We start from the raw sequence: 24,894 nt of genomic DNA on the forward strand, positions 1-24,894 counted from the left end.
ATCATCATGAAGGTTATTTTTATCAAAACTCTATACAAGCGAAGTGTAATTGTTATAGTCCATAGGCCAGGACCCCCAAAAATGACCTTTCGGTACCACAGGGGTGGAGTAATGCTACCATGGATTTTTGAAAACTAATCTTATGTATGATAGCAGTGCCTTATGAGTAGCTGAATAGGTATCACCACGTGATCAAGTGACGTCACTCCTTTCTATAGAATTGACAGGAAACAAACAGTCGCTGTCCAAAAATATTCTTTGTAAGCAGTTGAATTCTTGCATGTTTCATATTTTTATGAACGCCAGCAGACGCATAGAGCAATTGTTGATTGTGACATAGATTTGGTTTCCTGCACGACCAGTTTCTATTTTCCGTATTCTAGCATGTTTTTTATAAGGTTCGACATGCCCTGGGGTGCCAGAGAAACACTTTGTCGTTTTTCTTTTTATTATAGCATAACTTGCATGTTTTTGCCTGATACACCTCAACATGTTTCAGTGGGTAGACATTTAAGAACAAGTCTCTGTAAGAATCAAACATCTTGGGAAATGAAAACTTTCAACCCCCCTTCAAATTTTGCAAGCAGTTAGGCACTCAGGGGGGATGCACAAAAATGCCCTTTTTAAAGGTTGCAGTACTCTTGTTGTCATGGTAACAACGGCTGCTTGTTCGAGGCCTGGAGCCTCATTTCCATACAAACACGTCGCAAAAAAAGAGTGAAATGTTTATTTCTCTATCTCAAGCTAAATATATCATTACAAATTGGCACTTCTACCATACATATTAACATCATTTGTCTTCACTTTGATACATTTAATTTTCCCTGGGAGTGAATGTGAATACACCAATAGATTATTTATCTCGGCACAGTTTCGGTCATTTTTGTTGTCGGGTAAAACAGGGAAAACGTTTATCTGGTGTCTCCAAAAGTACACCGATTCTGGAATTGAAACTACCCACCTAGCTGGTTATAATATTCTAGTTTTTAACTATGTAAAAATCTCTGCGGGCCTGCCTTTACTTTTTATAGGGGCAATTCGCGAAAAAAGCTCAAAATCAGATATTGCATAATTTGGCGATGTTCACATCTAATGTTCTCAACAACAAACGTTTCAGAAAAATGAAACGTGCGAGGCTTTGAAAGAATGTTATCTTATGAGCAATATCCCGAAAAGAAATCTCGCCTCTGGTTGTCATCTTTCGAAAAAAATTGATCAACCTTCATGGAGGACTACTCGACGTAACTACAAACATATGCCTCAAATCGTGTACATATCATCAATATTCCGAGTGAGCATGAAGGCCTTACTGGAGTGAGTGAGCGCCCAACTGCATGCAAAATTTGAAGAGAGGTTGAAAATTTTCATTTCCCAAGATGTTTAATTCTTACAGAGACTTGTTATTAACACTCTTAGGCCAACAAGATCAGTTCTAGTAAGGTGCCTACAAAGTGAATGTCTCCTGTCATAATCTGCGCGTCATTTCCGATCGGCCCTCCAAAATTCCTGCACGTTCCAAATCTTGATAAATGCTCGCTGGCACATGAAACAATTTTTAATTTTAAGTGTTTTGTGCTGCATTGGTTATGCATAGGATATTGCGCTTCAATATGTTTCAGTAGGTAGATATTTAACACTCATAGGTTACAAGATCAGTTGTAGTAAGGTGCCTACGCAGTAAGTATCTCCTGTCATTTGGGATCGTCTACTTTGAGGCTTAGATTGAAGTTGAAGTTGGTGAGTGTCAAGTCAAAGTTTGTACACTAGAACTATTTTTTTTCGCAGTCATCCATAACCTTCGTCTGAGGTGAACCGTTCTTCTTTATACAATGGAAGACCAAAATTGTTTAAAGACTAGAACTCCACCAATTCGACAAGACAGCTTGATCAAACGTTCCACGGCTACTGTTCTGGTTACTTTAACTATATAAGCGAAAGAGCTGAGTCGCAGGCACGGAACTTCTCAGTGGTTCTTGACAGTTGATAGCTAAGTGCTGACGTCCTGTAAACGTTTTTATCCAAGCTGGATATGTCAGTAGTACATTAACCTTTTTTGTTTCCAAAGGTCTTGAGTTTTGAAAATCATATTTAAAACATGTCTTCTAGTTCCATTCCTACAATGTTCATGATTTTGAACGAGGTATGAAGTTTTGAACCCGCTTAAAAATGCACTGAAGTCCTTCCTGTCTTTCTCAACGCAATGCGTAAGATGACGACTATCAAAGCTTTTAGATTTTTTTTGCTTATTCATGGCCTTTCCTTTTTATCTTCTCCCGATCTTCGAAAACAAATCAGAATTGCTCTAGCTGTTCAGAATTACGTGTAAGGGTGATTGCATAAGATTCGAAATGGCTATCGTGCGTGAAAAAGACAATACATTAATTAAGTGAAGCAAATCATAATTACCACCAAGTTTGAGATAGAATATTCTCTTTCATGATTTGGTCTAAAGATGTTAATTGTCTGTTTGGGTTGTTTGGAACGACGAGCTTTTAGATCTTCTTTTAGAAATTAATCGCTTTCTCTCATTGATCATTTTCATAAACCATTTTCATTCATCATTCTCCTGAACTGTACAACAGATGCACTTAAACCAGATTGCAACTGATTAAAGTACGTGAGGGTCGGGACAAGTGGTGCAAGCAACGCTTAGCTTAAGTGTTTTGTTAGTTTGGTTGGGCGACAAGGAAACTTTTTGAAACAAAACAGAATGAATAAGCGAACAAACCGAAGAGGCGAACGGGACCTTTTGCCACACTTCAAACCGAATTAGGACTCTAGATTATTAGTTGAGCGACAAGGAAACCTTTTGAAACAAAACAGAATGAATAAGCAAACAAACCGAAGACACGAACGAGACCTTTTGTCACACTTCAAACCGAATTAGGACTCTAGATTATTATTTACTTAGTTATGATTTAGTAATTTGTGTTCACGTATTTAGCTAGAATCTCAATTCAAAGTTTAGCTCATTGCAGGTCAAAATGAGTTTCTTAGATTGATAGCAAACTCCCCGAACTTGAATCATGATGTCCTTGCCCGATGTAATCATGTCATGTACTTTCTTTTGAGTTTTTTAGTATCGTTTAGGTTTCTCAGAAATGTGTGATTTAGTTATTTTTTTAACCGATTTTGACCTTGATGCGAACCGTTGAAAGGCAGTTATGCAAGAGGTCATGTTCACGGTATTCTTTTCCTTAGCGTGTAACCGCCTATATTTACCAAAACTCCATACAAGCGAAGTAAAATTGTTATAGTCCATGATGTGACCCTTCGGTACCACTCGGGCGGAGTAATGCTACAGAGCATTTTTAAAAACTAACCTTATGTACAATAGCAGAACCCAACGAGTAGCTGAACAGGTATCATCGCGTGATCAAATGACGTCACTCCTTTCAACAGAATTGACAGGAAACAAACAGTCGCTGACTAACAATATTTTTTACAAGCGGCAGAATTCTTGCATGTTTCATATTTTTATGAACGCGCGCAGACGCATGAAGCAATTGTTGATTGTGAGATAGATTTGGTTTCCTACACTGATATATTCGTCTTGAGTCACGAACAGTTTCTATTTTCCTGAAGTTTTGCACGTTTCTTATAGGGTCAGTAGTGCTCTCGGGTGCACGGACGGTATGAGAAACTCTTTGGCGCCATTTCGGCTTTCCAAAATTCCCGCATTTTCTAAATCTTGATAAATGCTCGCTAGCGCATGAAAAAATTGTTAATCTAAAGTGTGTTGTGCCGTATTGGTTACGCAGAGGACCAAGGAAGTCCCAGCTACATCGCCAGAAACTCTTTCGTGTTTTTCAAAATTCTTGCATGTTTCATATTTTTATGTGCGCACGGGGACGCATGAAGCAATTGCTGATTGTGAGATAGATTTGGTTTCCTGCACGACCGGTCTCTATTTTCCTCATTCCAGCACGTTTCTTATAAGGTCACACATACCATGGGGTGCCAGAGAAACTTTTGGCCTTTTCTCTTCTTAGTATAGCATGGTTTGTATGTTTTTGCCTGATGCACCTCAACATGTTTCAGTAGGTAGACATTTAACACTCTTAGGCTATCACGATCAGTTCTAGTAAGGTGTTTACACAGTGAATGTCTCTTGTCATAATCTGCGCGTCATTTCCGATCGACTCTCCAGAATTCCTGCATGTTCCAATTGATAAATGCTCGCTGGCACATGAAACAATTGTTAATCTTAAGTGTGTTGTGTCGCATTGGTTACGTAAAGGATGTTGCGCTTCAATATGTTTCAGTAGGTAGACATTTAACACTCTTAGGCTATCAAGATCAGTTCTAGTAAGGTGCCTACACAGTGAATGTATCCTGTCATTTGGGATCGCCCACTTTAAGACTTTGATTGAAGTTGAAGTTGGTGAGTGTCAAATCAAAGTTAGTATACTAGAAATATTTTTTATATAACTTACGCTTTCGTCGAAGTCAGCCATAATCTTCGTCCAAGGTGAACTGTCATTCCTTTTTAGAAAGGAAGACCAAAATTTTTCAAAGACTAAATCTCCGCCAATTCGACAAGACAGCTTGATCAAACGTTCCACAGCTACTTTTTGGGCTGCTTAGACTGTAGAAGTGAAAGAGCTGAGTCTCGGGCACGGATATCTCAGTGGTTCTTAACAGTTGATAGCTAAGTGCTGATGTACTTTAAACGATTTTATCCAAGCTGGATCTATCAATAGTACATTGTCCTTTTGTTTCCAAAGGTCTTGAGCTTTGAAATTCATATTTAAAATATGTCTTTTAGCTCCTTCTCTACAATGTTCATGACTTCGAACAAGGTATGAAGTTTTGAACCCACTTAAAAATGCTCTGAAGTACTTCCTCTCTTTCTCAACGCAATGCGTAAGATGACGACTATCAAAGCTTTCAGATTTTTTTTTCTTATTCATGGCCTTTCCTTTTTATCTTCTCCCGGTCTTCAAAAACAAATCAGAATTGCTCAAGCTGGTCAGAATAACGTGAAATGGTGACTGCATAAGATTCGAAATGGCTACCGTGCGTGGAAAAGACAATACATTAAGTGAAACAAATCATAATTACCACCAAGTTTGAGAAAGAATATTCTCTAACGTGACTTGGTCTATAGATATTAAGTGTCTTTTTGGGTTTTTTTAAGCGAGAAGGTTTTAGGGCGTCTTTCATAAATTAATCGCTTTCTCTCATCGATCATGTTCATAAACCATCTTCATTCATCATTCTCCTGAACTGTACAACAGATGCACTTAAACCAGATTGAAACTGATTAAAGTACGTGAGGGTTGGGACAAGTGGTGCAAGCAACGCTTGGCTTAAGTGTTTTGTTAGTTTGGTTGAGCGACAAGGAAACTTTTTGAAACAAAACAGAATGAATAAGCAAACAAACCGAAGACGCGAACTGGACCTTTTGCCACACTTCAAACAATTAAGGCTCTAAATTACTAGTTACTTAGTTTTGATTTAGTAATTTGTGTTCACGAATTTAGCCAGAATCTCAATTCAAAGTTTGAGGTTGTTGCTGATCAAAATGGGTTTCTTAGTTTGATTGTCCCGGTTGGTTACCGGATTCTTCGAACTTGAATCACGATGTCCTTGCTTGAAGTGACCCTGTCATGCGATCATGTACTTTCTTTTCAGTGTTTGGTATCGTATAGGTTTCTCTGATCATATTTTGTAGTTCTTCTGTAAGTTTTCTGAAATAAGTGATTTTAGTTATTTTTTTACTGATTTTGTCCTTGATTTGGAACCTCAACAAAGTTCCTAGTGTGGTTTTCTCAGTCAAAGATGAAATAATGTCCGGAAGCATTAGATATATTCCTGTTAGTTCATTCGTTTATTCACTCTTGAGATTCTCTTGAAAGTATTGCGGTAACGGTTCTACTACGGGAAAAATTAATCTTCCAAAAAGGGTCAATCCACTGTCAGTAGAGGTTAGCAGGAAAGTAAGGATAATAAAGAATAACTGACAGGTACTGAGGCATAGAGTCCTTAGTGCCTTTCGCTGAGATTGGTGCGCTCGGCGGCTGGTTTTCGTGTTGGGAACTCTGATTCAACAAACTCTGCATGAGTTATTCTCTGCAGTTTCGTCGGGTCGGAACATTCCAAAGGAACTTGAATCAGAAATGTGGCTTGTATCATTACGATCTAAGATTCCTGGTATATTCTTAGAGTACACATACATTTTTAAAAAAGATACGCACTCTGCGGCTGGTTTTCTGCAGTTTCGTCGAGTTGGAACATTCCAATGGAACTTGAATCAGAAATGTGGCTTGTATCATTACGATCTAAGATTCCTGGTATATTCTTCAAATACACATAAATTTTTAAAAAAGATGCGACGACATGTTTAAATCGAAAAAATATCCGGGAACGAAATGGGAAAAATTCCTGATTTGTAGTATGCTCATTTCACTGATTTATGAAACGCGTATTGTTTATGGTTTCAATCACCAGCTTAAGTTGTTCTTTCTTGATAAAATCTAGATCATGGGAACATCCATTTCGAAAAAACTTGAGGAACAACAGAAAAACAAGGACGAGAAAGCCGTGGAAGAGCTGCAGATGCTGCAAGAGATGATGGTTAATAAAGTTGCCGCCGCCAGAGCAGAGATGAGGGAAAAGGCGCTCAAAGACGCTAATGTCCCGATTGTGGCGTTTGTCGACACATCAGAGAAGTATTCTGTCGACGTGTCGAACGCGCCTGATGATGCCATAACTACATCGATCAAAGAAATGTTTGGTGGAAACATCATACAGGGTCTTGTGAGCCTCATCGGCGTGGCCCTCAACCAGTTCTTGGGAAACACTCAGGCTGGCGTAAGTGAGCAGAACGATTACCACATCGTCTTTAGCGATAACGCCCTCTTGCGAATCGATGTTATGTTTTACAAATACGAGTTTTCATCCAAAGGAGTTGAAGATGAACGTCGGAATGGGTTCTGCTACTGCACACAAGCTGCTGTTGTTGACCTCAAAAAGGTGAGCCCGGAAGTCTTGCTATACGAGCTCACACGTACGATTGGCCAGGAAAATATTCCCGACGCAGTAAAACAGCTTCATTCAATGGCTGAATTTGGAGAGCAGTTGTACCAAGTTGTCAACGAGTTGAACACCGCTGCCGAGAAAACCCTCCCAGATTCTGACGATGGTGCTGGTCGTAAGAAACAAATAATAAATGCAAGCGAAGAAGAGGATGATGAAGAACATGATGACTGAGAAGGAGGAGTCCAAGGGAAAACTTCAGGTGTTTTCAAAACTTTACAGTTGCCGGAAAGTTTACAAATTTTTTAGCTGAACAAAATAACATTCCTTCATAGTTTTTTAATGTTTTTTTTCAACACCTGTCATCGATACTTCGTTACTCGAGACCAAAGAAGTTGTTAGTAAAAAGTATCTTTTTGAGTTTTCAGTTTATTCGGTTTAACAGCAAAAAGCATTGTATTGGATTAGATTAGAATAAAGCAATTGCAAATGCTCTTTTGGGTTTTTCTTTCGAAGATTATAATTTTGTGATCATCTGAGTAATCGGTTTCTACCTTGACGAACCGTTTGAGATGATGGGTTGATTAAGATGTCTCCCTCGTCAAATAAAAAACTACGAAATTTATAATAAAAAATTTGAGCATTGCCAGTTTTTTTGCTCAATTAAGTTTGATTTATTCGAATAGTATCGTCTGGAGTGAAATGGTATCGTTACTGAAAAGACGTGCCGGAAAACCATATCTATTACGGGGTCGTAACGAGGTACATGGGATCAGGGATCAAAGGCAAACCCCAGGATGAATACCATTTTGCACATATCTTTTTCGTCGAAAAGAAGACCAAAGAGCCAAAACGGAGGAAGAACCATATTTAATTTAATAATACGATTCGATATAAAATACAAAGAAACCACGTTGGCACTCGGCCTTGCAAGTGTTCAAAACAAACAGAAAATTAACTGTAATAACCTGGAAATTAACCGGAAACTTACTTTTTCACTGCCTCCGTACTTTTGTCAAATAACTGGTTAGCAATAACAGGTTAACTTGATTGAAACTGAACTTAACAATCGAACAACTAGATTACGCGTCATAAATTAAACAATTTAAAAAGGCCAACCTTGCAATAATTATTACGATATATGAATTCAAACGGAGCGCGCGCGGAAAAGTAAAGATAGACAGCGTGCGCGTTAAATTTAACATTTAATTATAAAAAAATGAATGTCCAGTGAAACAATGTCGAATGAAAACCTCAAATTCTACGATCACGTTAACGTTGATTTCGATCATTAATTTGGCCGTGAAGTGTAATGCAGCTTCAAAGGAATGGAACGATTGGAAGCTAACAGTTGTGTTAAATATTCTATATCTATCTGGTGGGGTAAGTCCACCAATCGTCCGATTGTGTATGACACATATGAGAAAGGTTGTGGTTATTCATCGTGGTGAATAACAACAGAAGTTAAGTTCTTCGTTTGTCTCACGATGTAGTCACGTGTGATGTAGATCGCGACGTTTCGACTGCATACTGCTAGTCTGCTTCAGGCGATGAGGTCGACTGGTCATGTGTGATCTTATAAAGCATGATGCTCTGCTGTGATAAGTTTTTTTTTTTTCAACAGCTCTGATTGGTACATTTCGATCCTTGCTGTTCACTCAGTAATATGCTCCCTCGGCGGTCCGCTGTCGCACGGCTCTCCTGTTGTTGTGTTTTTTGAACGTGGGCATCCACGCCTCTGGAATTTCTATTCCACTATCCTTGTTGATGTTGTCAGGGTGAAGTCCCATATGAATGGCCTCTTTGACCCTGCGCGTGTAGTAATTAGGGTCACGATCAATAAACTTTACTTCGCTCCAGAATGGCTTGTGTCCGGTGTTGTGGGCGACCTCTGAAACTGCAGAGATCTCGGTACCGAGTCGAATGTCTTGATCATGCTTCTTAATTCTGTCTTGCATAGGTCTTCCAGTCTTTCCGATGTATACCTTGCCGCATTCACAGGGAATCCTTTAAACTACGCCATCTTGCCAGTGTTTAGCCGGGTCGACCACGTCTTTTGGTCGTACTAACTGAGATCTTAGAGTAGTCTGCGACTTGAAAACAGCGCGTACGCCTTGTTGTTGTAGGCAACGGCGAAGCTGTTCGGACAGACCTTTCACATAGGGTAAAACCGAAGTAGCTTTGAACTTGTTGGCGGGTTCGGCACTGTTGTTTGGTTTTCCGGTCTTGGTAATTTTCTGCAAGAAAGAAAAAGGATAACCATTAGAAACCAGAACAGATAACAGATGTTTTTTTCTCCTCGGAGATGACGGAGGATTTTGTTACGAGACGTTTGGTGCGCTCGTTAAGGCACTTAACAATACCGCGTTTTACTGATTGAGGGTGGTATGAATCATACGGTAAGTATTGATCCGTGTGCGTGGGCTTCCTGTATACGCTGATGGTGAGGCGGCCGTCAGGTTTTCTTAAAACTGCGGTGTCTAGGAAGGCGAGTTTGTCGTCTTTCTCTGTCTCAATGCTGAAGCAGATGGAAGGCTACTGATTGATTATATGCTGTAAGAAGTCATCCAGGATGGTAAAGGTATCGTCCGCGTAGCGTTTCCAGATCCTAGGCTCATAGGATCACAGGCCGCCCAAGCTCACGTCTCGAGAAAAAGCCAACGATTAATTCATGAACGCGTCACGCGTTGTGTGACTCGGTGTTAAGTTACGAGAGGAACCGTTGAAAATTTCAACACGTTCTAAGGAATAGTGGGGGGAACGAAATATGGTCGATTTACAACGGTAAATATTTCGAATTATGAATATTTTACTCGTAAAATCAATAACACTTACTCACATCCTGTGTGTCCGTGGAAGAAACTTGGAAGAAACTTGGGTACGAGGTTAATTTTCTTTCTACCGCGAGTGGTGCAGTCGATCAATGTACATCCGCGACCGTGTCCAGTTTGCTTGTTCAAAGCATAGCCAGAAAGAAGCGAACTTGGAAATTCAGGTAGAAAACGATCGTTTCCAGCGAAATGCGCGGGGAGTTTTGGTATTGAGACATGTCCCAGAGTGCAATGACCTTAGATCGTAAAATATGGCTGGGAAAAATGCCTATCGGGAGGATTTTCGGTGCGCAAACCACCTCCGCATGGACAACAGTCGAAATCGGAGTGTGCAGCCTTGACTTCGTCTTTTGACAGGACTAACAGTGATGGTAAAGCAAGCTTAAAACAGCAGAAATCGCCGGAAACTACAACAGACACACAGGATGCAAGTAAGTGATATTGATTTTACGTGTAAATATTCATATTTCGAAATATTTACCGTTGTAAATCGACCATAATTCGTTCTCCACATATTCCTTATAACGTGTTCAAATTTTCAACGGTTCCTCTCGTAACGAGTCACAACTCGTGACGGGTTCATGAATTAATCGTTGGCTTTCTTTCCAGACGTGAGCTTGGGCCGCCTGTGGTAGGATGATGTAGTTATCGCCTGTTCTTCGAAATTCTCCGTGTAGAGGTTAGCAATAACAGCGGAAACCGGACTCCCCATGGCGGCGCCGTCTTTTTGCTCGTAAATCGATCCGTTATACTGGAAGTATGTGAATCTCATCAATCAGTAAAACATTTGAAATAATGGGTTAATTTAGTATCTCCTTCATCGAATCAAAAAGTATACAAGTTGTAATCATAGGATTTAACCTTGGTCATTGTTTGCATTAATTGATCAAGTTTTTTTTCTGTAATATGTTTAATGACGTCGTTTGGAGTGCATAGGCATGCCAGAAACCACATCCATGTCACCTGCTCTGTCGATGGCATTGTAAAGACGATTCCGAGCCGGTATTTCGCGTCATGTCATGTGTTTCACTTAAAGGTGCATGGTGTGAGTCAGCCTCCGAGAAGGCCGAGGATCAGTCATCGTGCATCGCGGGTGTGTTTTGTAGCCGAATAATCACCTTTACTGAACTGCTCAAGTGCGTCTTTTCCCCCAACTTTATTTCGTACCAATTTTTTAAAATTGTGGACACGTTAGGTTTGGAGAAAGATTCAAGAATACTAACAGTACTGCTTTTAAGACCTTGTTGAAAAGGCCACCTCCGTACATCAATATAAAATTTCAGTTGTTGTTTGAATGCAGAGGTTATGGCTAAAAAATTATTGGTAAATAAAAACAATCATATCAAATAACGCCTCCAATCGAATAAGGGCCACCCATCCACAGTCTTCTATAGACTTAAACAAGCTCCCCGTGCAGTTAACGCGACTCATTTATTATATCTCAGTTGGCTTTTAATACATTTTTACTTGACAGTAGCACCAGAATGTCGAGCTCGTACTTCAAATTTTATCATCAGTATAATACAGCGTGGTAATAAAAAATATGGTAAAAGCTACCACCGTCTTGAACATTGAATAATTGACACTTGAGAAAAGGGGAACGCCGGACCTGGTGGGGAGGAATAAAATGTTATATCAACAAAAACGAACACAGCTACCCATTCTTAACATAGATTTCTCCGAAGAAAACGAAACACAAACGAAATAAACTAAATTTCATGCATGCTTTGCGACCCGATTTCGGTCCCAGGTCCCCACTCGTTTTGTGACCAGCGAATAATGAAAATAGTTTTCAGGATCTGAATAGTGACTGAACAAATTTCACAACGAGGCCGTTTAGTTGGGTCTGTTCCTATCAGTTGTTGTGATCTTGGTAATCTTTAAGTGCCAACTGTTTGTTTGCAAGTATTTACGTTGACGAGCAATACAAATTCTGGCTCTAAGTCTTTATTTTTGTGTTCTTTATTTATTAACTGTTCTTTACGTCTTTTTTAAGCGTCATAAAACTAAAAGGAGAAAAATCAGCAGGAACTATGAAGCACTTCCATACCCTGGAACGTACCCATGATGCCTTGCGAGTTTGACTTAATGATAAAAATAAAATTTAGCTTATAGCCAAAACATTGTTTTGAAATTCTGTTTAATGTTACATGTACTGATTCATTTGCTGTAATAAACAAAGAAGGCATTTTTCGCAAAACTGTCGCTCAGATCGAGGAGAAACCGGAATCCAAATAGGAAAAACCGAAAACCACATCGGATACCAAATTCGAAAGCCCATAAGTATTTTTTAGGAAAACCGAAAAACCAAATGTTAAAATTCGGAAAATCCGCAAAGTGCGATGAACACTAAAACCGAAAAACCGCAAAAAAAAACAAAAAAAAAACAAAAACAACCAAATCTTGATAAATGCTCATTGGCGCATGAAAAAATTGTTAATATTAAGTGTGTTGTGCTATATTGGTTACGCAAAGGACCGAGGACGTCACAGCTACATCGCCAGAAACTCTTTAGTGCTTTTCTGTTTTCCAAAATTCTTGCGTGTTTCATATTTTTACATGCGCGCGGACACGCATGGAGCAATTGCTGATTGTGAGATAGGTTTGGTTTCCTGCACGACCGGTCTCTATTTTCCGCACTCTAGCACGTTTCTTATAAGGTCACACATGCCATGGGGTGCCAGAGAAACTCTTTGGCTAGATCTATCGGTAGTACATTGTCCTTTTGTTTCCAAAGGTCTTGCGTTTTGAAATTCACACTTAAAACATGTCTTCTAGTTCCATCCCTACAATGTTCATGACTTCGAACAAGGCATGAAACTTTGAACCCAATTAAAATATGCACTGAAGTACTTCCTGTCTTTCTCAACGCAGTGCGTAAGATGGCGACTATCAAAGCTTTCAGATTAGTTTTTTTCTTACTCATGGCCTTTCCTTTTTATCTTCTTCCGATCTTCGAAAACAAATCTGAATTGCTTAAGCTGGTCAGAATAACGTGAAAGGGTGACTGCAAAATATTCGAAATGGCTGTCGTGCGTGGAAAAGACAATACATTAAGTGAAACAAATCATAATTACCATCAAGTTTGAGATAGAATATTCTCTTTCATGACTTGGTCTATAGATGTTAATTGTCTCTTTGTATTCTTTGGAACGAAGAGGTTTTTGGGCGTCTTTTAGAAATTAATCGCTTTCTCTCATTAATCATTTTCATTAATCATTTTCATTAATCATTTTCATTAATCATTTTCATTAATCATTCTCCTAAACTGTTTAACAGATGCACCTAAACTAGATTGAAATTGATTAAAGTACAAGAAGGTCGGGACAAGTGGTGCAAGCAACGCTTGGCTTAAGTCTTTCGTTAATTTGCGGTTGAGCGACAAGGAAACTTTTTGAAATACAACAGAATGAATACGCAAACAAACCGAAGAAGCGAACTAGACCTTTTAGTGATTTGTAGTAACGAATTAGTTAAGATCTCAGTTCAAAGTTTAACTTATTGCGGATCAAAATGAGTTTCTTAGTTCGATAGCAGATTCCTCGAACTTGAATCATGATGTCCTTGCTCGATGTAATCGTGTCTTGTACTTTCTTTTGAGTTTTTGGTATCGTTTAGGTGTCTCCGAAATGTGCGATTTTGGTTGTTTTTTTGAACTGATTTTGACTTTGACTTGAAACTTCACTGACCAAAGTTCCTGTTTTGGTTTCGCAGTCAAAGATCAAGTAATGACCGGAAGCATTGACTACCATCCTGTTCGTTCGTGTTTTTGTTCATTCGGGAGATACTCGTGAAAGTATTGGCCGGGTAACTGTTCTGATAAGAGAAGTTTAATCTTCCAAAAAGGTCAATTCATTGTTGGTAGAGTGTAGCAGAAAAACAAAAACAAAAAATGCGATGCGAACCGTTGAAAGGCAGTCATGCAAGAGGTCATGTTCATGGTACGCTTTTCCTTAGCGTGTAACCGCCAACTTTTCTATCATCATGAAGGTTATTTTTATCAAAACTCTTTACAAGCGAAGTGTAATTGTTATAGTCCATAGGCCAGGACCCCCAAAAATGACCTTTCGGTACCACACGGGTGGAGTAATGCTACCATGGATTTTTGAAAACTAATCTTATGTATGATAGCAGTGCCTTATGAGTAGCTGAATAGGTATCACCACGTGATCAAGTGACGTCACTCCTTTCTATAGAATTGACAGGAAACAAACAGTCGCTGTCCAAAAATATTCTTTGTAAGCGGTAGAATTCTTGCATGTTTCATATTTTTATGAACGCCAGCAGACGCATAGAGCAATTGTTGATTGTGACATAGATTTGGTTTCCTGCACGACCAGTTTCTATTTTCCGTATTCTAGCATGTTTTTTATAAGGTCCGACATGCCCTGGGTTGCCTGAGAAACACTTTGTCGTTTTTCTTTTTATTATAGCATAACTTGCATGTTTTTGCCTGATACACCTCAACATGTTTCAGTGGGTAGACATTTAAGAACAAGTCTCTGTAAGAATCAAACATCTTGGGAAATGAAAACTTTCAACCCCCCTTCAAATTTTGCGAGGAGTTAGGCACTCAGGGGGGATGCACAAAAATGCCCTTTTTAAAGGTTGCAGCACTCTTGTTGTCATGGTAACAACGGCTGCTTGTTCGAGGCCTGGAGCCTCATTTCCATACAAACACGTCGCAAAAAAAGAGTGAAAAGTTTATTTCTCTATCTCAAGCTAAATATATCATTACAAATTGGCACTTCTACCATACATATTAACATCATTTGTCTTCACTTTGATACATTTAATTTTCCCTGGGAGTGAATGTGAATACACCAATAGATTATTTATCTCGGCACAGTTTCGGTCATTTTTGTTGTCGGGTAAAACAGGGAAAACGTTTATCTGGTGTCTCCAAAAGTACAACGATTCTGGAATTGAAACTACCCACCTAGCTGGTTATAATATTCTAGTTTTTAACTATGTAGAAATCTCTGCGGGCCTGCCTTTACTAGGGGAAATTCGCGAAAAAAGCTCAAAATCAGATATCGCATAATTTGGCGATGTTCACATCTAATGTTCTCAACAACAAACGTTTCAGAAAAATGAAACGTGCGAGGCTTTGAAAGAATGTTATCTTATGAGCAATATCCCGAAAAGAAATCTCGCCTCTGGTTTTCATCTTTCAAAAAAAATTGATCAACCTTCATGGAGGACTACTCGACGTAACTACAAACATATGCCTCAAATCGTGTACATATCATCAATATTCCGAGTGAGCATGAACGCCTTACTGGAGTGAGTGAGCGCCCAACTGCATGCAAAATTTGAAGGGAGGTTGAAAATTTTCATTTCCCAAGATGTTTAATTCTTACAGAGACTTGTTCTTAACACTCTTAGGCTATCAAGATCAGTTCTAGTAAGGTGCCTACAAAGTGAATGTCTCCTGTCATAATCTGCGCGTCATTTCCGATCGGCCCTCCAAAATTCCTGCACGTTCCAAATCTTGATAAATGCTCGCTGGCAGATGAAACAATTTTTAATTTTAAGTGTGTTGTGCTACATTGGTTATGCATAGGATGCTGCGCTTCAATATGTTTCAATAGGTAGATATTTAACACTCATAGGTTACAAGATCAGTTGTAGTAAGGTGCCTACGCAGTAAGTATCTCCTGTCATTTGGGATCGTCTACTTTAAGGCTTAAATTGAAGTTGAAGTTGGTGAGTGTCAAGTCAAAGTTTGTACACTAGAACTAATTTTTATACATCTTACGCTTTCGTCGCAGTCATCCATAACCTTCGTCTGAGGTGAACCGTTCTTCTTAATACAATGGAAGACCAAAATTGTTTAAAGACTAGAACTCCACCAATTCAACAAGACAGCTTGATCAAACGTTCCACGGCTACTGTTCTGGTTACTTTAAATATATAAGCGAAAGAGCTGAGTCGCAGGCACGGATTTCTCAGTGGTTCTTAACAATTGATAGCTAAGTGCTGACGTCCTTTAAATGATTTTATCCAAGCTGGATATGTCAGTAGTACATTAACCTTTTTTGTTTCCAAAGGTCTTGAGTTTTGAAAATCACATTTAAAACATGTCTTCTAGTTCCATTCCTACAATGTTCATGATTTTGAACAAGGTATGAAGTTTTGAACCCACTTAAAAATGCACTGAAGTCCTTCCTGTCTTTCTCAACGCAATGCGTAAGATGACGACTATCAAAGCTTTTAGATTTTTTTTTGCTTATTCATGGCCTTTCCTTTTTATCTTCTCCCGATCTTCGAAAACAAATCAGAATTGCTCGAGCTGGTCAGAATTACGTGAAAGGGTGATTGCATAAGATTCGAAATGGCTATCGTGCGTGGAAAAGACAAGACATTAATTAAGTGAAACAAATCATAATTACCATCAAGTTTGAGATTTGGTCTATAGATGTTAATTGTCTGTTTGGGTTGTTTGGAACGAAGAGGTTTTAGGGCTTCTTTTAGAAATTAATCGCTTTCTCTCATTGATCATTTTCATAAACCATTTGCATTCATCATTCTCCTGAACTGTACAACAGATGCACTTAAACCAGATTGCAACTGATTAAAGTACGTGAGGGTCGGGACAAGTGGTGCAAGCAACGCTTGGCTTAAGTGTTTTGTTAGTTTGGTTGTGCGACAAGGAAACTTTTTGAAACAAAACAGAATGAATAAGCAAACAAACCGAAGACGCGAACTAGACCATTTGTCACACTTCAAACCGAATTAGGACTCTAGATTATTAATTACTTAGTTATGATTTATTAATTTGTGTTCACGTATTTAGCTAGAATCTCAATTCAAAGTTTAGCTCATTGCAGATCAAAATGAGTTTCTTAGATTGATAGCAAATTCCCCGAACTTGAATCATGATGTCCTTGCCCGATGTAACCATGTCGTGTACTTTCTTTTGAGTTTTTAGTATCGTTTAGGTTTCTCAGAAATGTGTGATTTAGTTATTTTTTTAACCGATTTTGACCTTGATTTGAAACTTCACCAAAGTTCCTGTTTTGGTTTTCGCAGTCAAAGATCAAGTAATGACCAGAAGCATTAACTTCCATCCTGTTCGTTCGTTTGTTTGTTCATTCGGGAGATACTCGTGAAAGTATTGGGGTAACTGTTCTGATAAGAAAAGTTTAATCTTCCAAAAAGGTCAGTCCGCTGTCGGTAGCAGAAAAACAAAAAAAAAAAAATGCGATGCGAACCGTTGAAAGGCAGTCATGCAAGAGGTCATGTTCACGGTATTCTTTTCCTTAGCGTGTAACCGCCTATGTTTACCAAAACTCCATACAAGCGAAGTATAATTGTTAAAGTCCATGAAGTGACCCTTCGGTACCACTCGGGCGGAGTAATGCTACAGAGCATTTTTGAAAACTAACCTTATGTACAATAGCAGAACCCAACGAGTAGCTGAACAGGTATCATCGCGTGATCAAGTGACGTCACTCCTTTCTACAGAATTGACAGGAAACAAACAGTCGCTGACTAACAATATTCTTTACAAGCGGCAGAATTCTTGCATGTTTCATATTTTTATGAACGCGCGCAGACGCATGAAGCAATTGTTGATTGTGAGGTAGATTTTTTTTTACTACACTGATATATTCGTCTTGAGTCACGAACAGTTTCTATTTTCCTGAAGTTTTCCACGTTTCTTATAGGGTCAGTAGTGCTCTCGGGTGCACGGACGGTATGAGAAACTCTTTGGCGCCATTTCGGCTTTCCAAAATTCCCGCATTTTCCAAATCTTGATAAATGCTCGCTAGCGCATGAAAAAATTGTTAATCTAAAGTGTGTTGTGCCGTATTGGTTACGCAGAGGACCAAGGAAGTCCCAGCTACATCGCCAGAAACTCTTTCGTGTTTTTCAAAATTCTTGCATGTTTCATATTTTTATGTGCGCGCGGGGACGCATGAAGCAATTGCTGATTGTGAGATAGATTTTGTTTTCTGCACGACCAGTCTCTATTTTCCGCATTCCAGCACGTTTCTTATAAGGTCACACATACCATGGGGTGCCAGAGAAACTTTTGGCCTTTTCTCTTCTTAGTATAGCATGATTTGTATGTTTTTGCCTGATGCACCTCAACATGTTTCAGTAGGTAGACATTTAACACTCTTAGGCTATCAAGATCAGTTCTAGTAAGGTGCTTCCACAGTGAATGTCTCTTGTCATAATCTGCGCGTCATTTCCGATCGACTCTCCAGAATTCCTGCATGTTCCAATTGATAAATGCTCGCTGGCACATGAAACAATTGTTAATCTTAAGTGTGTTGTGTCGCATTGGTTACGTAAAGGATGTTGCGCTTCAATATGTTTCAGTAGGTAGACATTTAACACTCTTAGGCTATCAAGATCAGTTCTAGTAAGGTGCCTACACAGTGAATGTATCCTGTCATTTGGGATCGCCCACTTTAAGACTTTGATTGAAGTTGAAGTTGGTGAGTGTCAAATCAAAGTTAGTACATTAGAACTATTTTTATATAACTTACGCTTTCGTCGAAGTCAGCCATAATCTTCGTCCAAGGTGAACTGTCATTCCTTTTTAGAAAGGAAGACCAAAATTTTTCAAAGACTAAATCTCCGCCAATTCGACAAGACAGCTTGATCAAACGTTCCACAGCTACTTTTTGGGCTGCTAAGACTGTTGAAGTGAAAGAGCTGAGTCTCGGGCACGGATATCTCAGTGGTTCTTAACAGTTGATAGCTAAGTGCTGATGTACTTTAAACGATTTTATCCAAGCTGGATCTATCAATAGTACATTGTCCTTTTGTTTCCAAAGGTCTTGAGCTTTGAAATTCATATTTAAAACATGTCTTTTAGCTCCTTCTCTACAATGTTCATGACTTCGAACAAGGTATGAAGTTTTGAACCCACTTAAAAATGCACTGAAGTACTTCCTCTCTTTCTCAACGCAATGCGTAAGATGACGACTATCAAAGCTTTCAGATTTTTTTTTCTTATTCATGGCCTTTCCTTTTTATCTTCTCCCGGTCTTCAAAAACAAATCAGAATTGCTCAAGCTGGTCAGAATAACGTGAAATGGTGACTGCATAAGATTCGAAATGGCTATCGTGCGTGGAAAAGACAATACATTAAGTGAAACAAATCATAATTACCACCAAGTTTGAGAAAGAATATTCTCTAACGTGACTTGGTCTATAGATATTAAGTGTCTTTTTGGGTTTTTTTAAGCGAGAAGGTTTTAGGGCGTCTTTCATAAATTAATCGCTTTCTCTCATCGATCATGTTCATAAACCATCTTCATTCATCATTCTCCTGAACTGTACAACTGATGCACTTAAACCAGATTGAAACTGATTAAAGTACGTGAGGGTTGGGACAAGTGGTGCAAGCAACGCTTGGCTTAAGTGTTTTGTTAGTTTGGTTGAGCGACAAGGAAACTTTTTGAAACAAAACAGAATGAATAAGCAAACAAACTGAAGACGCGAACTGGACCTTTTGCCACACTTCAAACAATTAAGGCTCTAAATTACTAGTTACTTAGTTATGATTTAGTAATTTGTGTTCACGAATTTAGCCAGAATCTCAATTCAAAGTTTGAGGTTGTTGCTGATCAAAATGGGTTTCCTAGTTTGATTGTCCTCGTTGGTTACCGGATTCTTCGAACTTGAATCACGATGTCCTTGCTTGAAGTGACCCTGTCATGCGATCATATACTTTCTTTTTAGTGTTTGGTATCATATAGGTTTCTCTGATCATATTTTGTAGTTCTTCTGTAAGTCTTCTGAAATAAGTGATTTTAGTTATTTTTTTACTGATTTTGTCCTTGATTTAGAACCTCAACAAAGTTCCTAGTGTGGTTTTCTCAGTCAAAGATGAAATAATGTCCGGAAGCATTAGATATATTCCTGTTAGTTCGATCGTTTATTCACTCTTGAGATTCTCTTGAAAGTATTGTGGTAACGGTTCTACTACGGGAAAAATTAATCTTCCAAAAAGGGTCAATCCGCTGTCAGTAGAGGTTAGCAGAAAAGCAAGGATAATAAAGAATAACTGACAGGTACTGAGGCATAGAGTCCTTGGTGCCTTTCGCTGAGATTGGTGCGCTCGGCGGCTGGTTTTCGTGTTGGGAACTCTGATTCAACAAACTCTATATATATATATATATATATATATATATTCTTCAAGTACACATAAATTTTTAAAAAAGATACGCACTCTGCGGCTGGTTTTCTGCAGTTTCGTCGAGTTGGAACATTCCAATGGAACTTGAATCAGAAATGTGGCTTGTATCATTACGATCTAAGATTCCTGGTATATTCTTCAATTACACATAAATTTTAAAAAAGATGCGACGACATGTTTAAATCGAAGAAATATCCGGGAACGAAATGGGAAAAATTCCTGATTTGTAGTATGCTCGTTTCACTGATTTATGAAACGCTTATTGTTTATGGTTTCAATCACCAGCTTAAGTTGTTCTTTCTTGATAAAATCTAGATCATGGGAACATCCATTTCGAAAAAACTTGAGGAACAACAGAAAAACAAGGACGAGAAAGCCGTGGAAGAGCTGCAGATGCTGCAAGAGATGATGGTTAATAAAGTTGCCGCCGCCAGAGCAGAGATGAGGGAAAAGGCGCTCAAAGACGCTAATGTCCCGATTGTGGCGTTTGTCGACACATCAGAGAAGTATTCTGTCGACGTGTCGAACGCGCCTGATGATGCCATAACTACATCGATCAAAGAAATGTTTGGTGGAAACATCATACAGGGTCTTGTGAGCCTCATCGGCGTGGCCCTCAACCAGTTCTTGGGAAACACTCAGGCTGGCGTAAGTGAGCAGAACGATTACCACATCGTCTTTAGCGATAACGCCCTCTTGCGAATCGATGTTATGTTTTACAAATACGAGTTTTCATCCAAAGGAGTTGAAGATGAACGTCGGAATGGGTTCTGCCACTGCACACAAGCTGCTGTTGTTGACCTCAAAAAGGTGAGCCCGGAAGTCTTGCTATACGAGCTCACACGTACGATTGGCCAGGAAAATATTCCCGACGCAGTAAAACAGCTTCATTCAATGGCTGAATTTGGAGAGCAGTTGTACCAAGTTGTCAACGAGTTGAACACCGCTGCCGAGAAAACCCTCCCAGATTCTGACGATGGTGCTGATCGTAAGAAACAAATAAGAAATTCAAGCCAAGAAGAGGATGATGAAGAACATGATGACTGAGAAGGAGGAGTCCAAGGGAAAACTTCAGGTGTTTTCAAAACTTTACTGTTGCCGGAAAGTTTACAAATTTTTTTAGCTGAACAAAATAACATTCCTTCATAGTTTTTTAATGTTTTTTTTCAACACCTGTCATCGATACTTCGTTACTCGAGACGAAAGAAGTTGTTAGTAAAAAGTATCTTTTTGAGTTTTCAGTTTATTCAGTTTAACAGCAAAAAGCATTGTATTGGATTAGATTAGAATAAAGCAATTGAAAATGCTCTTTTGGGTTTTTCTTTCGAAGATTATAATTTTGTGATCATCTGAGTAATCGGTTTCTACCTTGACGAACCGTTTGAGATGATGGGTTGATTAAGATGTCTCCCTCGTCAAGTAAAAAACTACGAAATTTATAATAAAAAATTTGAGCATTGCCAGTTTTTTGCTCAATTAAGTTTGATTTATTCGAATAGTATCGTCTGGAGTGAAATGGTATCGTTACTGAAAAGACGTGCCGGAAAACCATATCTATTACGGGGTCGTAACGAGGTATATGGCATCAGGGATCAAAGGCAAACCCCAGGATGAATACCATTTTGCACATATCTTTTTCGTCGAAAAGAAGACCAAAGAGCCAAAACGGAGGAAGAACCATATTTAGTTTAATAATACGATTCGATATAAAATACAAAGAAACCACGTTGGCACTCGGCCTTGCAAGTGTTCAAAACAAACAGAAAATTAACTGTAATAACCTGGAAATTAACCGGAAACTTACTTTTTCATTGCCTCCCTACTTTTGTCAAATAACTGGTTAGCAATAACAGGTTAACTTGATTGAAACTGAACTTAACAATCGAACAACTAGATTACGCGTCTTAAATTAAACATTTTAAAAGGCCAACCTTGCAATAATTATTACGATATATGAATTCAAACGGAGCGCGCGCGGAAAAGTAAACATAGACAGCGTGCGCGTTAAATTTAACATTTAATTATAAAAAAATGAATGTCCAGTGAAACAATGTCGAATGAAAACCTCAAATTCTACGATCACGTTAACGTTGATTTCGATCCTTAATTTGGCCGTGAAGTGTAATGCAGCTTCAAAGGAATGGAACGATTGGAAGCTAACAGTTGTGTTAAATATTCTATATCTATCTGGTGGGGTAAGTCCACCAATCGTCCGATTGTGTATGACACATATGAGAAAGGTTGTGGTTATTCATAGTGGTGAATAATAACAGAACTTAAGTTCTTCGTTTGTCTCACGATGTAGTCACGTGTGATGTAGATCGCGACGTTTCGACTGCATACTGCTAGTCTGCTTCAGGCGATGAGGTCGACTGGTCATGTGTGATCTTATAACGTATGATGCTCTGCTGTGATAAGTTTTTTTTTTTCAACAGCTCTGATTGGTACATTTCGATCCTTGCTGTTCGCTCAGTAATATGCTCCCTCGGCGGTCCGCTGTCGCACGGCTCTCCTGTTGTTGTGTTTTTTGAACGTGGGCATCCACGCCTCTGGAATTTCTATTCCACTATCCTTGTTGATGTTGTCAGGGTGAAGTCCCATATGAATGGCCTCTTTGACCCTGCGCGTGTAGTAATTAGGGTCACGATCAATAACTTTACTTCGCTCCAGCAATGGCTTGTGTCCGGTGTTGTGGGCGACCTCTGAAACTGCAGAGATCTCGGTTACCGAGTCGAATGTCTTGATCATGCTTTCTTATTCTGTCTTGCATAGGTCTTCCAGTCTTTCCGATGTATACCTTGCCGCATTCACAGGGAATCCTTTAAACTACGCCATCTTGCCAGTGTTTAGCCGGGTCGACCACGTCTTTTGGTCGTACTAACTGAGATCTTAGAGTAGTCTGCGACTTGAAAACAGCGCGTACGCCTTGTTGTTGTAGGCAACGGCGAAGCTGTTCGGACAGACCTTTCACATAGGGTAAAACCGAAGTAGCTTTGAACTTGTTGGCGGGTTCGGCACTGTTGTTTGGTTTTCCGGTCTTGGTAATTTTCTGCAAGAAAGAAAAAGGATAACCATTAGAAACCAGAACAGATAACAGATGTTTTTTTCTCCTGGGAGATAACGGAGGATTTTGTTACGAGACGTTTGGTGCGCTCGTTAAGGCACTTAACAATACCGCGTTTTACTGATTGAGGGTGGTATGAATCATACGCTAAGTATTGATCCGTGTGTGTGGGCTTCCCGTATACGCTGATGGTGAGGCGGCCGTCAGGTTTTCTTAAAACTGCGGTGTCTAGGAAGGCGAGTTTGTCGTCTTTCTCTGTCTCCATGCTGAAGCAGATGGAAGGCTACTGATTGATTATATGCTGTAAGAAGTCATCCAGGATGGTAAAGGTATCGTCCGCGTAGCGTTTCCATATCCTAGGCTCGTAGGATCACAGGCGGCCCAAGCTCACGTCTCGAGAAAAAGCCAACGATTAATTCATGAACGCGTCACGCGTTGTGTGACTCGGTGTTAAGTTACGAGAGGAACCGTTGAAAATTTCAACACGTTCTAAGGAATAGTGGGGAACGAAATATGGTCGATTTACAACGGTAAATATTTCGAATTATGTGCCTGTGGTAGGATGATGTAGTTATCGCCCGTTCTTCGAAATTCTCCGTGTAGAGGTTAGCAATAACAGCGGAAACCGGACTCCCCATGGCGGCGCCGTCTTTTTGCTCGTAAATCGATCCGTTATACTGGAAGTATGAGGATCTCATTAATCAGTAAAACATTTAAGATAATGGGTTAATTTAGTGTCTCCTTCATCGAATCAAAAAGTATATAAATTATAATCATCGGATTTACCCTTGGTCATTGTTTGCATTAATTGATAACGTTTTTTTTTTCTGTAATATTTTTAATGACCTCGTTTGGAGTGTATAGACATGCCAGAAACCATATCCACGTCACCTGCGCTGTCGATGGCATTGTGAAGACGATTCCGAGCCGGTATTTCGCATCATGTCTTGTGTTTCACTTAAAGGTGCGTGGTGTGAGTCAGCCTCCGAGAAGGTCGAGGATCAGTCATCGTGCATCGCGGGGGGTGTTTTGTAGCCGAATGATCACCTTTACTGAACTGCTCAAGTGCGTCTTCCCCAAACTTTATTTCGTCCTAATTTTTTAAAATTGTGGACACGTTAGGTTTGGAGAAAGATTCAAGAATACTAACAGTACTGCTTTTAAGACTTATTGAAAAGGTCACCTCTGCACATCAAAAGTTTCACTTGTTGTTTGAATGTGGAGTTTATGGCTAAAAAATGATAGGTAAATAAAAACAATCATATCAAATTACGCCTTCAATCGAATAAGAGCCACCCATCCACGGTCTTCCTTAGACTTAAATAAGCTGCCCGTGCATTTAACGCGACTCATTTATTATATCTCAGTTGGCTTTTAATACATTTTTACTTGACAGTAGCACCAGAATGTCGAGCCCGTACTTCAAATTTTATCATCAGTATATACAGCGTAGTAATAAAAATATGGTAAAAGCTACCACCGTCTTGAACATTGAATAATTGACACTTGAGGAAAGCAAAGTTTCTTTCTTTTATGTAAATTCACCAAACTTTTAAACGAGCTCCTTTTCTCGATTTCTTTAGAAGAACTAAGTTATACCTTAAACGAATTATTAATAGAAAGAGTCAGAGCTCCCTTAAGTTTGTCATCTTATGGACTTCAAACTCAAGCGTCATTCGCTAGCGAAGCTGACAACTTCGTCGAATCAAAGAGGTCGAAATGGAAGACCATAGCGCGTGGTGATTTCACTCAACTGTTGGACGATAAAGTGGTGTCTTGCGCTTTTCAAGTCAGAGGCCAGACCTAAGCGTGCTCTTAAATGGCAAAATTGATTCCGAGACCACTCGTTTGGTTTC

At 39.3% G+C, this 24,894-nt stretch overlaps 3 protein-coding genes across 9 annotated transcripts; 2 read left to right on the forward strand and 1 right to left on the reverse strand.

Annotated features, from left to right (window-relative positions):
• Positions 1–1,575: 1,575 nt before the first annotated feature.
• LOC131775165 (uncharacterized) lies at positions 1,576–7,475 on the forward strand. 4 transcript variants are annotated; one of them, XM_059091255.2, is made up of 2 exons: positions 1,576–1,737; positions 6,484–7,475. In XM_059091255.2, the coding sequence occupies exon 2, from the start codon at positions 6,487–6,489 to the stop codon at positions 7,213–7,215; it is 729 nt and encodes a 242-aa protein (XP_058947238.2). In that variant the 5' UTR covers positions 1,576–1,737; positions 6,484–6,486; the 3' UTR covers positions 7,216–7,475. The 4 variants fall into 4 exon arrangements, with proteins under 4 accessions (XP_058947238.2, XP_066025530.1, XP_066025528.1 ...); XM_066169433.1 differs by having other exon boundaries at positions 1,655–1,677; XM_066169431.1 differs by lacking the exon at positions 1,576–1,737 and adding an exon at positions 4,224–4,384.
• A 7,907-nt stretch (positions 7,476–15,382) lies between these two features.
• Positions 15,383–21,464, forward strand: LOC131775195 (uncharacterized). 4 transcript variants are annotated; one of them, XM_059091284.2, is made up of 2 exons: positions 15,383–15,521; positions 20,290–21,464. In XM_059091284.2, the coding sequence occupies exon 2, from the start codon at positions 20,293–20,295 to the stop codon at positions 21,019–21,021; it is 729 nt and encodes a 242-aa protein (XP_058947267.1). In that variant the 5' UTR covers positions 15,383–15,521; positions 20,290–20,292; the 3' UTR covers positions 21,022–21,464. The 4 variants fall into 4 exon arrangements, with proteins under 4 accessions (XP_058947267.1, XP_058947270.1, XP_058947268.1 ...); XM_059091287.2 differs by having other exon boundaries at positions 15,437–15,461; XM_059091285.2 differs by lacking the exon at positions 15,383–15,521 and adding an exon at positions 18,104–18,265.
• A 1,331-nt stretch (positions 21,465–22,795) lies between these two features.
• LOC136282603 (uncharacterized) lies at positions 22,796–23,303 on the reverse strand. The gene is made up of 2 exons (XM_066170288.1): positions 23,160–23,303; positions 22,796–23,023 (listed from the first exon to the last, which is right to left on the reverse strand). Exons 1-2 carry the CDS (start codon positions 23,301–23,303, stop codon positions 22,796–22,798), a joined length of 372 nt encoding a protein of 123 aa, XP_066026385.1.
• Positions 23,304–24,894: the final 1,591 nt, after the last annotated feature.

The sequence above is a fragment of the Pocillopora verrucosa genome, chromosome 7, assembly GCF_036669915.1.
Source record: "Pocillopora verrucosa isolate sample1 chromosome 7, ASM3666991v2, whole genome shotgun sequence".
Lineage (NCBI taxonomy): Eukaryota > Metazoa > Cnidaria > Anthozoa > Scleractinia > Pocilloporidae > Pocillopora > Pocillopora verrucosa.